The following is a 16443-nucleotide window of genomic DNA, read 5'->3' on the forward strand; positions in this document are numbered from 1 at the left end:
CCCAGCTGCCTTTCCCCACAGCTTTCCCATCAGGGGTTCAGATCAGAAATGAAGTGACTCTTGAGGAGCTTTGCAAAGAGACTTCGCAGTCAAAACACACAACTCTGGTGCAGAACAGTGAGGTTTTGAAGCTCTGGTGTACGTGACTCTGGGTGCAGCCTTTTGCCTGCATCTGTCCCCAACAATGTTATGCAGAAAATCTGCTACCTACCGCTAGCTTGACACCTACCATCACAACAGAGGACAGCTTGTCTCTAGAACCAATCACTTATTCCCACCCAGCCACTGACAAGTCACCTCCAGGCACAGCCAGGGGCCCGAAGGGGCCGCGCCGGCCGGGTCCTGCCCCGCGGTGCCCGTGTTTGAGGCACGGAGCCCGCGCCAGCGCAGAGCTCCCGCGTCCCGGCCCCTGCGGCTCTGCTGCATCCCGCTGCCTCCTCCTCGCCCCTCCCTGCCAAGCGGGGTGTCCTCAGTGCTCCGTTCCAGGCGGCACCTGAGCAGGTTTCCTGGCGCCAAGCTGCCCGAACGGCCGGTGCCACTACTCACCGGTGCTGATCGGGTACCAGGTGTGGAGCCCAAGCCCGGGGTCGGAAGGACTGCTGTCCTAGCTGCCTCTGCAAGTCTGGAGGGATTTCAGCTGTAGGGTTGGTCATTGCCAGAGTGTGCCTTTTTGACCTATTTGCCAAGTATCTGCAACAAGCAGGAGCACATTTTATAAGAGACTGATGGGAGTACTCCAGAAACAGGGAGCGTTAAGCTAATCCCTAGCAAACGGGAAGGAAGAATGCCCGCTGCAGCGCTCAGAACCAGCCGGGGAGAAGCGCGCCACGGACACGCTGCCCATGCCCGTCGCATCACCGGCCTCGCAGTGCCCAGAGGACAAGGACAGTGCCAGCTGCTTGTGCGCCACCGCCAGCCTCTGAAGGGAAGAGGAGCCACTTGCTCTTCCCAATCAGAAAGCCCCATTTCATGGCAAACACTGGTATATCCCTTGGGGAACACCGGTGAGCCCCTGTCCTCAGCGTGGGTTCACTCCTGTCCAGCAGCTCTGCCTCGGCCCCACGGGTGAGCCTGCAGCCTGCACGGGGCCAAGAGACGGGACACAGATAACCCCAGCGAGAGCGGGGCGGAAACGGGCGCAGGGCAGCGCTAGGCCCAGCTGCAGCCTCCAGGCCGCCCTTTGCACCCAGTGCTACGCGGGGATGTCCCGAATCCAGCCGGGAGCAGCTTGTCACAGCAGGGCAGGGTGCACCAGGGCCGCCCAGCAGCGGTGACGGATGGTAGAGGCTCCGTCTGCCTGCGGAGCAGGAGGAAGAGCGTGAGGAAGGGTGCTGGAGCGCGCAGGGCTGCGTGAGCCTGGTCCCAGTGCGCCATCTAGTCCCTGCTCCGCTCTGCAGGGAGCAGAGATGCGATGGCCAAACCAGCAAGGGAAACGGAGCAGCTGGAGGGTCCCTCCTCTGGAGCCAGAGCCAGCAGCTCAGACTCAAGCAGCCTCTGCTCTGCACCCAGGAGGCTGCAGTTCTGCTGCAAACCCTCTCAAGACTTGGGGAGTACGCAGCGGGGCAGAACTGGGAGCCCCTGCTTTGGCAAGGATGTGAGGATGGGCTGCACAGCTCTGAGAGCCGCTGCCCTGAACGGGCTGTTCCTGTGCAGCGAGCGGCCGGGGCCTGGGGCCAGAGCAGATAAGGAGCCCAGCACCGAGCCAGGACAGCTGGGCTGGCACTGGAGCAGCTCAAGGCCGGGCAGGATGAACGCCCGCTGGCAAACGCAACCGCTGCTGCTCTGTGAACCGGCAGCGAGGAGGCAGCTGTGGTAACTGTGACAAAGATCACCCGGCCAGCGACACCAGGGCTCCTAGCGGGGAACTCTCAGCGTCCCCCTTCTCCCTGCAGCTGGTGACGCAGAGAAGAGCAGCAAGCAATGCAGACCTTGCCTTCTCCAGAGCCAGCCTCCCTCCGCGAGCTGCGGAAGCCATTTAAGCAGAAGACAGCAAGTTAACAGAAGGAAGAGCACTCAGCATCATGGTAACTTGCCAAAGTCTGTGCCATTAGCTGTTTAAGAATCATTTGGTGCAGGCAGGGAAAGCTTCCCAAAGAGCTTTACAGCTGTGGTTTGCTAAGATCATTTTATTTCAGCCCTCCAGGGAACAATCCAATCATGAGCTCTAACAGTGTTTCAGGTGGAAGAAAGTTCCCCAAAGCTCAGAGGAGATGTGACTGTTCCCTGGAGCAGAGCAAAGACTACGCTCTGTTTTCAAGGTCAGATTGAGGAGGGCAGAAAGTGCTCGCTGGTGGCTGCATACAGCATGTTCGGAGCAGTGTTCTCGGAAGCTAAATATTTACATCTGTTCCTGATGTTAGTGCTATTTACCCTTCTCCTCTGGTGACTACCGACATGTTGCAACATAAGGGGGTGGAGAGCAACACACCACCTGGACGGGGCTTTTTCTGGGCCATGCGCTGGAAGAAGAACATGTGGTACAAAAGGACCAAGGGCAGCACTGCTGAGAGCAGCAGAGCGACCTGCGGTGAAGAACTAGGCAGAAAACACCAGATGTGCTCCGCACCAGCTCCGGCAGGCAAGCGGAGCCTGAGCGCACGCTCTGCACAGCCTGTCGCTGCACACACCGCCGTTCAAATGCCCCTCTCGGGAGCGCTGAGAGGAGAGCGGGGGGGCCAGCCTGCCCCAGCGCCCGTCCTCCTCCCAGCACAGCCCCTGGAAACGCTGCCTTACCCAACGTACACGCTGGGGGAGTCCAGAGAGCTTTGCAAGTCTGAGGTGCAAGGAGGAGCGCTCCGTAACCAAACCCACCACGTGTAGTGCAGCAGCTGGTTAGCAGAGAAGGAACTACACAAAAGCTACTAAGAAAGGGTTAGCAAGGACATGGTTAGTGTTTCCCATGGACTGAGAAAGTACAAGCGTATTCTACCCACTTCCCAGAACATGTTTGGAGCAAAGAGGACAGAAGTTTCCAGCCTGGTATCTAATGATTCTCTCCTTATTGAAGCAGATTTTTGTAAGGCCTCCTGCTAAAAATTAAAAGCTAGAGATACCCCTATTCCCAGCAATCTCACTTCAGGCATCAGAGTTGGATGTTTACTGCACGTCTTGATACAAAAGCTGCATCGACACCCAAGGCCACAGACGAGATCTTCCTAGCCCATTGCCCAGCAGGGAGGGTGAATCACTCAGCACTCAGTCTGCAGGTTAGTGTGGGTTGCATGCTGGTGCGCACTAAGCGAAGGAATTTAGTGATTTCAGAGTTTCTGGAGAAGCTACTGCTCAAACAGCTAACCATGTCAGCTCTGGAAGCACTCAGTAGTGTCAGAGGAGTAATTGCCGACAGTAATCAACACCCACAAGAACAAGAGCAGCGATGTGCCTTCACTGTTATCAACACTGAGGCTGCTTGTGTTTTAATTCGGCTGTGGAACAGCACAGGATGAGCCTCTTGGAGGGTAACAAGGGCAAACATGAGCAGACTGGGGATTACCTCTGCACAGCCTCCTGATCCGGCTCCCCGTCCGAGCTCTCCTCGTCCACAGGGGTGACAGCCGGGACAGCCTGCGGGGAGAGGGAACGCGGGGTTCAGAGCACAGCAAGCGCAGCCCACCCGCACCGGACACCCCACCTTCCCAAACAGGGACCCACCCACATGCCTGCCCCAGGCGCGACAGCCTGGACAAGGTTGCTGCTGCTTTGGGTGCTACCAGGAAAATTCACTGATACAGATGCATCAGGGAAGACAGAATGCACGTGACTGGATGGATGTTTTAGTTTTCTCTATTAGATCAAAGGAGAAGAAAAGCAACCATTTATCAAAAGTCCTCCGCCCTGTGGCCAGTTCCAGAGACCAACACCACCTCAGCTGCCGGCTCCAGGACACAGTGACCCTCCCGCAAGGGGACAGAGCAGCAGGCGCTGCTGCGGCGCGGGGGAACCTCGGGAAGCAAGCAGGCACGCTCCCCGCAGCGCTCCCAGAGCGCGACACCGAGCCCACAGCACCCGCTGTCACCCGGGGCAGCCGCCTCTGCCAGCGGGAGGAGATGTTTGTGAGCGCGGCACCAACCCTCCTCTTGCCTTTCGCTACTTACTGGCGTCATGGTGACGAGCGGCGAGGGCCCCCGAGGCCGCTTGAGCAGCTGCTGTGCGTGCAGCTGGATGTTGGCTCCGCCGTCCGACGCCCTGCGGCCCAGCGGGCCCATGCCGTTGAGCAGCTGCAGCGTGGGGGGCTGCAGCAGGGACTGCTCCTGGAACACACAGCCCCGTCACCAACCCCGGCCCTGCTCACCAGCCCACGCAGCGGCACAGAGGCCGCCTGGGCTTCAGGAGAGATGCAGGATGAACCTCCAGCAGCGCTGGGGCACAGAGAGGCAGCAGCAGGGATAAATGCGGGTTTAACTCTCTATTTCCCTGCACTTGGGTTTAGTTGCCAGGCAGGCTGCAACCTGCAGCTCCAACGCCAGGCAGCACAGCCCTGTTTCTCCTCAGCCAGATTAATTAATTTCACATTGCAGTTTTCCTTCATTCATGAGCTTTTCAAGTGACCAACCAGAATCACACCCAAAAGGGACAGCAAGAGGGTAAACCTTAAGCTTATGGAGTCCAGGAAGTGGTAAATGGAGCAAGCGAGCGTGAGCACGCACCCCACACATGCCATGGGGCACGGCCCGCAGCGGGGACAAGGGCACCGCTCCGTACCTTGTACTCCAGCTGCCCCGTGGGCTGCAGGTTCTGCCTCGGCAGCACATTCTGCATGAAGTTCACATTCGGGGTCACCTGCAGGAACGGAGCCTGAGGAGTGACACGGGGGAAGCCGGGCAGGAGCTTCTGCAGGTCTTCCATGACTTCCGTCCTGTGCAATCACATTGATATAAACAGGTTAATTAGCGATGTTGTGACAAGAACCACCCATGGGCCCAGCGCGCTCAGCTTCCCTTCACAAAAAGACTTCTATTGCTCTGGAAAATGGTCACAGCGAGGCAGAATCCAACACTAACCGTGGGTCAGCTACTCCAACCGTGTGCCTTCTCATCGAGAGGTACCGGACCAGAGCTTCGGGTGACGGCTCCTCCCCTTCGTCACTGTCCAAGTTCATCGTTCCATCAGTCTGGGCAGGCAAAACATTGGAGATGTGGAAATACAGTGTGAGGATCAAGCACAGGGCTCCAGCACGAGCCTGTGAAAGGAACTGGTGGGGTTCATCACGGGGACCGCCTCACCTCCACAATTTGGTTTTCAGGGTTGATGAGCTGGACTTGTGGCACATTGATGCTCATGGTATTGCCCGTCTGCTCTGTCTGCTGAGCAGAGAGATCCAGATCAGCAGACACAAAGGCAGCATCTCTTACAGCCCCTCTACCCTAACAGCAGCGTGCAGAACTGACCACCTGGGAACCGGGAGGTCACCCTGGAGCCAGTGGAGATCTGTTATTCTGAATTCTCAAGGGACTGCCTCATTTCCCTTCCCCCCTTTCTGAGCAGGCAGGGTCAGCATCTCTCCCGCTTCCCTTGTGGCCCAGCCTGTCTGAAAGCAAACGTTCATTTCTTGCACAGCAGCACGAGCTGAGGAAGCAGCACCGCGCAGCAGCCCCCGCGTGTGAACTCCCGCTCTCCAGCAGCAACCCTCACGGTCAGTTCTGCTCTGTCACTGGGCTAACGTAAGACTTCAGCTGAAGGGGATTTGCTAAACCACAGCCAGTTAACAAAGTGTTCCTAATTCTGGCAGCCTAAATCCACGTGAAGTTCTCAGATAAGGAATGTTTTGACAGTCCTGCCAGGAGGGGGACACCCACAAGCAGGACGGACCTGGATGTTAGTGGAGGCGGGGAAGGTCATGGTCCGGGGTACGCTTGGCGATGTCGCAATGCGCAGGTTCTTGTGTCTCTTCAGGCGCTCGCAGAGCAGGCTGTAGATTGCACTGTAGTGATCGTAAGCATCGGCTCTTAAAGACTGCGAGAGAAAAAGGAGGCAGCGGTCAGTGCCTTTCGCCAAGCGCTAAAACACACTCCACAGTGCTATCGGAGGCCACGAGCAAACATGACCACAAGGCAGGACACGAGTGTCAGCCCTGCGTCCCACCTGAATCGTGCGCTCCTTGTCCAGCCCCATGTCTGCCATGGCCAGCAGCACGTCCTCGTTCAGCGGCTCCATCTGCCTCTCGCTCTTCAGGTGCTGACACTCCGCTATCAGCTGGGGGAGCAGGCACAGACTCAGCGCCGCTGTTCCCAAAGGAACCCACGAGTCACAGCGCTCCAAAGAACCAAAGCACGGGCTGCGGCTGCACGCTGCTGTGAGCTCTGGAGGCCGACGGCACACCAGTTCAAAATGTAGGGCCTCAGGCCCTCAGTGGCAAGGGACAGACACAGAAATAGTCGAAGATGGGGGCATGGCAGAAAGCGAGACCAGGAGACACGGGGAGCAGAAAGGCAGCACACCCAGAATGAGAGCTCTCGAACAGGCGGAACGAGCGTAGCAGCGCTCCGTGCCCGCAGCCCGTGTGCGGCAGGCGCCAAGCAGCCCCCCAGCCCAGCTCCCTCCCGCTCACCCTGTCGAACTCCGCGTCTGCCTCCCCCAGCTTCATCCACTTGTGCTTGCAGATCTGCTCCATGGAGAGCCGCTTGCTGGGGTCCAGGACCAGCATGTGCCGGATCAGATGTTCACATTCTGCAAGGGAAGAGCGAGCTGAGCAACCTGTGAGGAGGGACCCGCGGCTGCAGGAGCCGGCCTGGCGCTGCAACGCGCTTCTCAGCCAAAACATTGCTTCTCCCTCTGTGATTCACGACCATTCAGTCCCCGCTGTGCCACTCTGCTGCAGACGTTTGGTGGCCCCAGGCTAGAAGGAAGGGAGCCACTGTTTGCCGGAGCCCCTGGGTGGCACGCTGTCACCCTGTCCCTCCCCTGCTGCCGGCGGACACAACTTTGGGGGGCTGACAGGAAAAGCGTGCTCTCAACACTCGCCCCTCAGCTCCAGCTCGCTGTGAAGGGCTTGTCCAGTGCACCACGTGTGCTGCCACCGCGGGGGCTCCCCGAGCTGGGCCGGGATCTGCGCTCATCCAAAGCGCCACAAACCCAGCATTTGTTACTCAAGCATTCAGAAGCGTTTCAGCAGAAACAGAAGACAAGACCTTCATCTCTGATGGGCTGTTGCTGGAAAACCATGCGCCATAATGCTGTAAAAAGCTTCTTGCCTAAAAGAAGTTCAGTGAAAGCCTCTACATTCCTCAATCACTATGCCATTTTTAGCTTTCACATTTCCTAAAATTTAAAATCAGTATATGTTTGCTGATATTTTGCTGTAGTTCGCATAGTTATATAAATGAAAGCTGAAAATTTAAGTAAGAGTATTATGGTTTCTAAATTCCAGATTCAGATCTCATTTTAGTTTAGCTCGTGTTCCAAAGCAGCACCCAGCGGACAAGCGCCCTGGCACACAGACCAGCTGCCGGGCTGTAACCGCAGCGCTGCAGAGCGGCTGTGAGCAGAGGGCACCCCGCGACCACCCAGCGCCCACCCCGCGCCCACCCAGTGCCCGCCTTACCTGTGGACATGAAGAAGGGAATGCGGAACTTCCCGCTGAGCACCCGCGCGCGCAGGTTCTGCAGCGTGCTCCCGTCGAAGGGCAGGGCGCCGCACACCAGCACGTACAGCACCACGCCGAGGCTCTGCGGCAAACACACGCGTCAGCAGCCGCGCCGCCACACCGGCGCACCGGCACACCGGCGCACCGGCACACCGCCGCACCGGCACACCGCCGCACCGCCGCAAGCACTTTGGAAATGGAATAAAACAAAGCAGGCAACGCAAACCCCATGGGAACGGACCCTGGAGGGGACCGTCCCCAGTCCCTGCACCAATGTTCTCCCTGCAAAACCCTCAGTGACCAAAGCTGCGGTTCCTCTTTCAGCCCTGCCAGATCCAGTACTGTGCCATTCCACAGCAGTGAACTGAACTGGGATTTACTAAAACGCATCTCTGGGCAATATAATAATATTTCTGGTGCCATGCCTCCCAATAAAGAAAACAGCTGACATAGTAACCAGACTAAAACTTTATGAGCATTTCTTTGAAAAACATTTTGTGCCGTATCAGAGGCTTTTCTCCGAGACATGTGCTAAATATTCAGGAAGCAAAGCCAAAGAGACAGACCAAAAACGAGATCCAAGCAAGAGAGAAAGAGGCTCATGGCATACCCAAATGTCAACCTTGGGCCCATCATACTCCTTCCCTTCGAAGAGCTCTGGAGCGGCATAGGGAGGACTCCCACACCACGTTTTCAGCAGCTGACCAGGCGTGAAGATGTTACTGAACCCAAAATCTGAAAGAACAAAGAACTGATTAGAGGAACACAAAGTTTTGATTTTCCAGAAAGCCCGATGTGAGCTGGAGACTTTAGTGACAGCGGCAGCTCTACAAACCGAGTCAAATCATCCGCCCGCAGCAAACCATAAATCCTGAAAGAGAAGTTAAAAGAAAGGCCTTGACCTCACAGGCAGTCGACCATGAGCCTACAGGGGCACTGCTGGCTGTCTCACACTCGAGGCGGGGTGTGCAACGGGCGCCTGAATCACGGCTACCAGAGCAAGCTGGACGAACTACAGTACTAAGTGTATTTCCATCTCCTACCAACAAAGCATTTGTAGTCAAGCTCAGACGCAAACTCTTTCAGGCTGTACCAGAACACGCCCAGTCCAAGGAGGCACATAAATCCAAATCCCCTGGGAGCAACCAGGTCTCGTTCCGCAAACAGATGTGGAGGGAAAAGGGCATGTCTGAGGAGCAAGGCAAAAGTTGCGATGATGTGATACAGGGAAAATCTCTAAAAGCAACACGTCTGTGCTACAAACAAGTGGCCCCAGAGCAGAGCTGCACGGAGAAGGTGTGAGAGCCAGCAGCTCCTGCAAGCACAGCAACGCACACGTGGGATTCCTCTTGGAAAGCGAGGCCCAGCAACAGCCCCAGCTCCTGGCTGAACCCTCGCACTGGGGCACAAGAGAACACGGTGCCAGGAGCTACTGACTCAGCCTCTGAGAAGGTACACGGGAGAAAAAGCATCCATGGGAAAAACGAGAGCTGGGGTCACAGCGTTCGTACCTTACCCTTTATGGAAAATAGTGTAGGTGCTGTCAATCCGAAAAACGCCAAGGAACAGGCTCATGGTTACCATGGAGCGCGAACAGCAGCGTTAACCCCCAGATGGAGGCACCGCCACGCCGAGTTGGAAGTACATAACCAACACAAAGCTGCAAACGGAGGTCAGCAGCAGCGTGCTGGAAAATCTGCCTGGTCAGCGTCGGGAAAGCCCCAAATGTAGATACCTGGCAGATAAAAACCGGCCAGACAGACCAAGCAAAGCCTTCGGAAGACAGCGGAGATGGATCTGGAGCAGAGGTTTGCACGGGACACGGTTCGGGGCTCTGGCAGTGCAGGTTTAGCTGAGCTCCCCGTGTGGTTTGAGCGTTTCTGCAGGAGTGACTCTGCGAGGGCTGCTGTGAAAGGGACCAGTCACTATCGCTGCTTTTGTTGCTCTTGAAACGATGGAAGAACTGGTGTCAAGTTGTAATTGATGAGTTACGGGGACAAAAGTTAATACTTGGAAAATCCTATACCATAAATCAGCTTTTCCAGGCTACTTTTCAAATCACCACTCCATATCCCTGCCAAGGAAAACACCACCCGCACCGGGTGGGAACTGTCTGCCCCAGCCCACTCGGGAGCAGAGACTGGGAAGGAAAATACTTTCCAGCTCCCTTAGATTAAAAAGTTTCCACAGTTGTCAGACACTCGCAGAGCTTGTCAGCACGTGGGCACCTTGTCAGGAAATCCAGCCCCACTGCAGCTTCTACCTGGGCTAATTTTTAACCTTTTGTCAGGCACCCTGCCGCCCTACACACCCACATTGGGTTTTAGCCCGTGAACACCAGATGGCCTCAAATGATTAGCGAGTCTGTTTGCATCAGACACGGGCCGTGCTGCTCACAAAGCGCTCCCGACAGCCCCTCCAGACGAGCGCGGCCGAGCACGAGCCCTGCGCCCAGCTTCAAACGGCCCCTCGTCCCCTCTGTGCCTCCCCCATTCCCTCCTCCAAGTGAGGGTGACACAAGCCTAAGGAACCACCCATCGTTTTACTACAAATCAAACATTAACACCTATGGATGGTACATGGAGAATAGTAACAGCAGGAACAGGCCGGATTCCTCTCCAAGGGGGTATCAAGCTAGAAGAGTATTCCCCAACTCCCATATTAACATTGCTCACAGACTGAAAACCTTCATAGCCCTAAGCACTTTTTAAAAATCAAGTTACAAACCCTTGTAAAAGCCGAGAGGCTCTCCAAGGAAGTCTGTCAAGAGAAGGGGCAAAGTGCCTTCCAGAACTGCTCTGCTACGCAGGATGCTCAAGCAGAATTAAACGGTAAGTGTGAGCGCTTCCAATTCAAAAGCCCATGAAATGAGATGACCAGGCTGGTGTCAAATCCTCTTGTTTCAATCGGCTGCTACATAATCCCTCACGGCTAAATAAAGTTCAGCCTAGCGGGTGCAGCACCGAGCTCGGCAGCCAAGGCTCAGCCTGGTGGACCGGAGGGTCACAGGCACGCAGGTTATTAGCAAACCCCCCACTGCCCAGCCAAACGCCACGGCCAGACTGCAAGGGCCTGTTCACTGAGTAACCGGGGCTGCTGTCCCCGCAGGGGTGAAACACCCGGCGCTGCGGGGCTGCTCCGGCTCGGCCAGGCCGCAGGAACGGCTCCAGCAGCCGCTCCCTGCACCGCTCTGCCGGCGCCACGGGCGCCTCCTCCTCCCGTCTCTCTCTCACCTACTCTGACCTGCTCCCCACCAGTCCTGAACTGGCGGCAGGACTCCAACAATCTTCAACACGAAGTCTCACCCATTATCCAGCGTACTGGAACACTGCAGTGTCTACAGCCCCATATCTGCCTGAAAGCCAAAGCAGCTTTTTAAGTTTTCTTCTGCACTACTTGCAGGGAGATGTAAATCTCCTGGCTCCGAGCTGGCAGCTGCAGCTCTGGGCAGCAGGCCACCCCGAAACCCAGCGCTTCCTTTAGCGGCACGGCACTTCCTTCCCTCTGAGCGCCGGGAAGCAGCCGGTGCCTGTGGTTATTGACTCGAGCAGCCGCCTTCCCTTCCCTCCCCTCCCCTTCCCTTCCTCCCACCCGCACTCAGCTCACCTGCGATTTTGATGTTGAGGTTGGCATCCAGCAGGAGGTTTTCTGCCTTCAGGTCTCTGTGGACTATATTCCGACAGTGACAGAAGTTCACGGCAGCCACTATTTGCTTGAACTTTCTGCGGGCTTCCTTCTCGGCCATGCGCCCGTGGGCCACCAAGTGATCTGTGGGGGACCAAGCGAAGGACGAAGCGGTCACTGGCACGCAGAGCAGGAGCCGCACGGGCCCCTCGCCGCGGCGCCGACCTGCAGGGAGCGCTGGGCAAAGGAGGAAAAAGCAACTCATTTCACCCCATAAACTCCTTTAAACCAGCCAGCTCCACAGAGGTATCCGTTCTTGAAAATCACACAAATAAATCACTTCTGAAGCTTTCTCATCAGGTGGTTGTATTTTTCCCAGTCACCCATTAATTAAAATACCTGCGACATAATTGACTTGCAGTAAATACTAATTACCGAGATCCATCAAAGCCGTTCTGCTGCCTTCTGACTGCACAGCAACCTACTTGGTGTCTGACTACTCATGTTGTGCAACAGAGCGAGTTGTTTTTCTGAGAACTTGTCAATTAAGTTTTATTCATCGGATAAACTTAATTCCATGAGCAAATCGGAACCAGACCAGCGAAGAAAACCCATCACCAGTTCCAATAGGACCCTTAATTGACTTAATAGGAAAAGCACAATTGACTATCTCCAACAGCCCAGTCACCCCTCATTAAGTCGTTTGCATGGTCAAACGTGTGAGGGACCGTTTGGAGCGGAGTTCAGCAAGGGCTGCTCCGTGTCAGCGCTGCACGGACGGACAGACAGCAGCTCCGCTCCCACGCAGCCCAAGGGCACTCACGGCTTTTGTTCCGCCTGAACGGGGGAGCGCAGCCGGCCCAGCTCCTCAACAGAGCGCAAGGCGCCCGCCTCCCAGCAATCCTGAAGTACAGACACTCTCCTGTGGGCAGGAAACCCAACGCAGCTGCTGCAGCAGGTGTATTTCTGCTCTCCTAGGTACATTTGGGCCCAAACCTGCTGCCCCTTTTATGAGTCAGTCCTGCTTAGGCTGTGAAAAAGAAACCTCTATAGATTAGGCGTGAAATTTCCCTTGTTGTGAAGAAATGTGCGCGGCGGCCGGTCCTGAGCCCTGCACAGCGCGCGGAGCCGCCGCCACTGCTGCGTGAGCTCCAGAGGAAGGGCAGAAACAATGAAGCTACAGAATACTTCACATACCACCAGGGGCAACTGTGTGCCAAAATTAACCATTGCGAGCTTAGGCCGTGTGAACCCCCGTGTGAGGGATCTGCTCACTGAGCCCAGGCTGGGCTGTGAACCCCGTGTGAGGGATCTGCTCACTGAGCCCAGGCTGGGCTGTGAACCCCGTGTGAGGGATCTGCTCACCGAGCCCAGGCTGGGCTGTGAACCCCCGTGTGAGGGATCTGCTCACCCAGCCCAGGCTGGGCTGTGAACCCCGTGTGAGGGATCTGCTCACCCAGCCCAGGCTGGGCTGTGAATCCCCGTGTGAGGGATCTGCTCACCCAGCCCAGGCTGGGCTGTGAACCCCGTGCGAGGGATCTGCTCACCCAGCCCAGGCTGGGCTGTGAACCCCGTGTGAGGGATCTGCTCACTGAGCCCAGGCTGGGCTGTGAACCCCCGTGTGAGGGATCTGCTCACTGAGCCCAGGCTGGGCTGTGAACCCCGTGTGAGGGATCTGCTCACTGAGCCCAGGCTGGGCTGTGAACCCCCGTGTGAGGGATCTGCTCACTGAGCCCAGGCTGGGCTGTGAACCCCCGTGTGAGGGATCTGCTCACTGAGCCCAGGCTGGGCTGTGAACCCCGTGTGAGGGATCTGCTCACCCAGCCCAGGCTGGGCTGTGAACCCCGTGTGAGGGATCTGCTCACCCAGCCCAGGCTGGGCTGTGAACCCCGTGTGAGGGATCTGCTCACCCAGCCCAGGCTGGGCTGTGAACCCTCGTGTGAGGGATCTGCTCACCGAGCCCAGGCTGGGCTGTGAACCCTCGTGTGAGGGATCTGCTCACTGAGCCCAGGCTGGGCTGTGAACCCCGTGCGAGGGATCTGCTCACCCAGCCCAGGCTGGGCTGTGAACCCCGTGTGAGGGATCTGCTCACTGAGCCCAGGCTGGGCTGTGAACCCCGTGTGAGGGATCTGCTCACCCAGCCCAGGCTGGGCTGTGAACCCCGTGTGAGGGATCTGCTCACTGAGCCCAGGCTGGGCTGTGAACTCTTGTGCAAGGGGAGCTGGGGAGGCAGGCAGCGCTGATCCTTTGAGCGCTTTCCAGAGGAACGAATATGCGATTTCATTTCATGGTCCCTAAAAACATCAGTCTCTGTCCTCTGTATTTATATGAAGCACCTGGAGCTGCTCTCTGCGTTAAAAAGTAGAGAAATCCTACATGGAAGCGAAAGCATCCTCGTGTTCGGAGGCAGGACTGAGGCACGCGTCTCCAGCTGTCTCTGGACGGGCTCCTGGAGCTGTTAAGGTACTTTCTGCCTGGCGAGCGAGCGCTGCCCAAGCTTCACGTCTCCTCCGTGTGGCGGATTGAGTGCGGCTCCAGCGTTTTGGTGATTCTGCAATGGCGGCAGCAGCCGGGCCGCCTGCAGCCGGCACCACAGAGCTCAGGACGGGCAGGAGGAGACGGGAGACAGGGCAGAGGCGGCAGACGCGCCAACCACATTAACCAGAGGAGAATTTTGCCGAGTTTCCTGAGAATTTTTGTTAACTGACCAAGCACCCATGTTCTTGTTAACAAGGACTGCAGATTATTTACAGTATTCACAGTAAACGGCTGAAATCAAAACAGACTTTCAGCCTATATTCTATTTGACGTCAGAAAAGGACACTCGAGGGGCCTGGAACAACGAGCGCCCTGTGTTTCAAAGGAGACATTCGTTTGTTCATCGTGTCGAACCAGCAACCCGAGCACATGCAAAACACGCACGGGGACAAACCCAACAGTTTACGTTTCACCGCTTAAGCCCAGGGCAGGAGTGAATCTCCCCCGCAATCCCACGTGCTGCTCCACAAACACGGAGTTACGGGATGTTCCCAGTAGCGGGAATTGAGGACCCCCATCCCTTTCACATGAAAACCTGGGTCGTGCAGATGCTGAGGCAATCGCGAAAGAGGTAAAAGACTCAGGGTGCTGAATGCGCAGCACCAGCCAGTGCCACGGCCCTGCCCACCCACCCAGCGCCAGCCCTGCAGCGACTCCCAACGAGCCTCCTGGGATAGGACTGGACAGACAGACACACGGACAAAGTTCCACGCTTAGGAACAGGGAAGCAAAGCCAACCTGCGCTGCGGGCCTGGCTCTCAACAGCATGGGGACGGGAGACGCTAACGACGCAAGGAAACCTTCCCAAATGGGTTGCTGCTTCCTCCCCGAAAATTGCTTCCGCTGTTAGAACAAAGTCTTAATGGCTCCTCAGGAAACTCTAATGACAAGAAAGCTGGGAGTCGTGTTTCCCCCTCTGCTCCAACGCTGCGGGTGCGCAGGGCCTCGCTGCAGCACCTGAAAACACCCCAACGGGCGAGCGGGACGCAGCGTCCTGCGTGGCTCTCAAACGGCAGAGCTGCTCCGGGCCACGGGGAGGTGAGAGCCGGGCAGCACCACAGCAATCAGCCACGCCAAAGAGCCGAAGTCACTGCAGCACGGAGCGTCTCAGACAGCAATTAGATTTGCACTTCCACGCATGTAGAAGGCTATTTTTGTAACCAGGAGAATTCATTCCAAGTTTGCATATGAGCTTGCACATAGTTCTGGATTTAAAAGATGAGCCCATCTCTGCCAAATTCAACAGAAGAGGCAGAAAAAGCAACAAGTGATTTACACTTTACTGCAGCGAGCTGCACACGAGCAAAGCACCACACATTCAAGCGACGTGCTGCGGCTGCGGCTCGCTGCGTAAGGCAGGATGAGCCCGCAGGCTGCGGAGCGGCGCGTGACCCGTGCCGAGGACACGAGGGGAGGTCTGGCTGGGGGAGCCCGGCTTTGCCAGCGGTCACCCACGGTGCCCAACAGCAGCGATGGCGCTTCCTGCAGCCACCTCCAATGGGGAGAACCCAGCCACAGGGACCGTGCGGAGCAGGAGGCACCACAACCAGCTACGAAGGTACCGAGGGGCTGCTATGAGATGATATTCACTGGAAACCCTCATTTCTCAGCTCAAGTTGTCTTACTTTCCTTTCCGTCCTTCACTAAAAGCCTTACCTTTCATTACAACTCCGCCTCAGCTCCGGCAGAGTGACCGGCTCCGACACCAACAGTCAATGTTCTGCAATGGTTTGATGGGACAAAAGGGCGAGTGTTTCCGTTCCCGACCGGCTGCAACTGTCCCCACCAGGTGCTGCCTCAAGAGGATTCCAGCATGAAGGATTTTGCCCCTTTTCTGAGGTTTGTGTTGGCCAAGCTACTAAAGAGCAGCCCTGCAAAATCCTGACTCCATCATCTGGCACAAAATTCCAGCGTGTAAGTAAATTTCTATTTCTACAAGTTTTCTTATTGGTCATGGCAATAAAGCAAACAAATTAATAAATCAGTCAACAGTTCTTGCAATTGTGTACAGAGGCTTTTTTTTTTCCTTTAAAGAATAGCTTATGTGGTCAAGAAAGCTCAGCCAAAACACTGTGAGCAGACAATGGAGTTCAACGTGGATGTAAATCACACATGCTAAGACAACATCAGATATCGAGGAGATAAGAACACACACGGGTTTTGAGAAGCACAGGACCGCCTGCTTCTTTGAAAGCCACTAACAAACACCAGCGTTTCCGCTGTCGTCAACAAGTTGCACGTCACTTGCTGGGAAGCAAAACACCCAGCACCACTTTAAAATGCAACCGGATGACTATTGCCAGCACCTCGGATCCCAAAGGGTGCACAGAGGAGCAGCACCGCCTGCCAGCGAAGCTGAAGGAAAACAGAGGTTACGGAAGTGATTTTCCATCTCGCTGGTATCGTTTCTTTCTTTACCCCGCTTGTCAATGGAAAGTTCTCAGGCTGAAGGGCATCTCCCCGCTGAAACAGGAGAGCGTGGCAGCTATTTTCAGTTTACCGTAGTTGACAAAGTGCATTATCTGATTAAAGAAGGCAATAAATGTACTCACCAAATATTTCCCCTCCGCTGGCATACTCTGTCACGAGATAAATCATCCTCTCCGTCTCCATAACCTGCACACAAGGACAGCAAAGTGACAGATAAGGAGAGCGCCATGTGCGAAAAGAAATTAACTGCAAGAATATTCCTTCAGTAG

The 16443-nt window shown here is 56.1% G+C and overlaps 1 protein-coding gene across 4 annotated transcripts in view; it reads right to left on the reverse strand.

Moving 5' to 3' along the window:
- Positions 1-16443, reverse strand: part of SIK3 (SIK family kinase 3) — a 52874-nt gene that overhangs the window by 12091 nt on the left and 24340 nt on the right. The window contains exons 3-15 of one of the 4 annotated variants that reach the window (XM_065040165.1): positions 16297-16360; positions 11189-11350; positions 8193-8317; positions 7541-7664; positions 6548-6666; positions 6082-6192; positions 5809-5952; positions 5223-5303; positions 5001-5110; positions 4702-4855; positions 4095-4250; positions 3494-3564; positions 547-690 (exon numbers count right to left, since the gene is read on the reverse strand). In XM_065040165.1, coding sequence (XP_064896237.1) covers positions 547-690; positions 3494-3564; positions 4095-4250; positions 4702-4855; positions 5001-5110; positions 5223-5303; positions 5809-5952; positions 6082-6192; positions 6548-6666; positions 7541-7664; positions 8193-8317; positions 11189-11350; positions 16297-16360 — 1565 coding nt within the window. The remainder of the gene's footprint in view (positions 1-546; positions 691-3493; positions 3565-4094; positions 4251-4701; positions 4856-5000; positions 5111-5222; positions 5304-5808; positions 5953-6081; positions 6193-6547; positions 6667-7540; positions 7665-8192; positions 8318-11188; positions 11351-16296; positions 16361-16443) is intronic. The other 3 variants (XM_065040162.1, XM_065040164.1, XM_065040163.1) reach the window with 3 other exon arrangements.

This window comes from Columba livia, chromosome 24, assembly GCF_036013475.1.
Source record: "Columba livia isolate bColLiv1 breed racing homer chromosome 24, bColLiv1.pat.W.v2, whole genome shotgun sequence".
NCBI lineage: Eukaryota > Metazoa > Chordata > Aves > Columbiformes > Columbidae > Columba > Columba livia.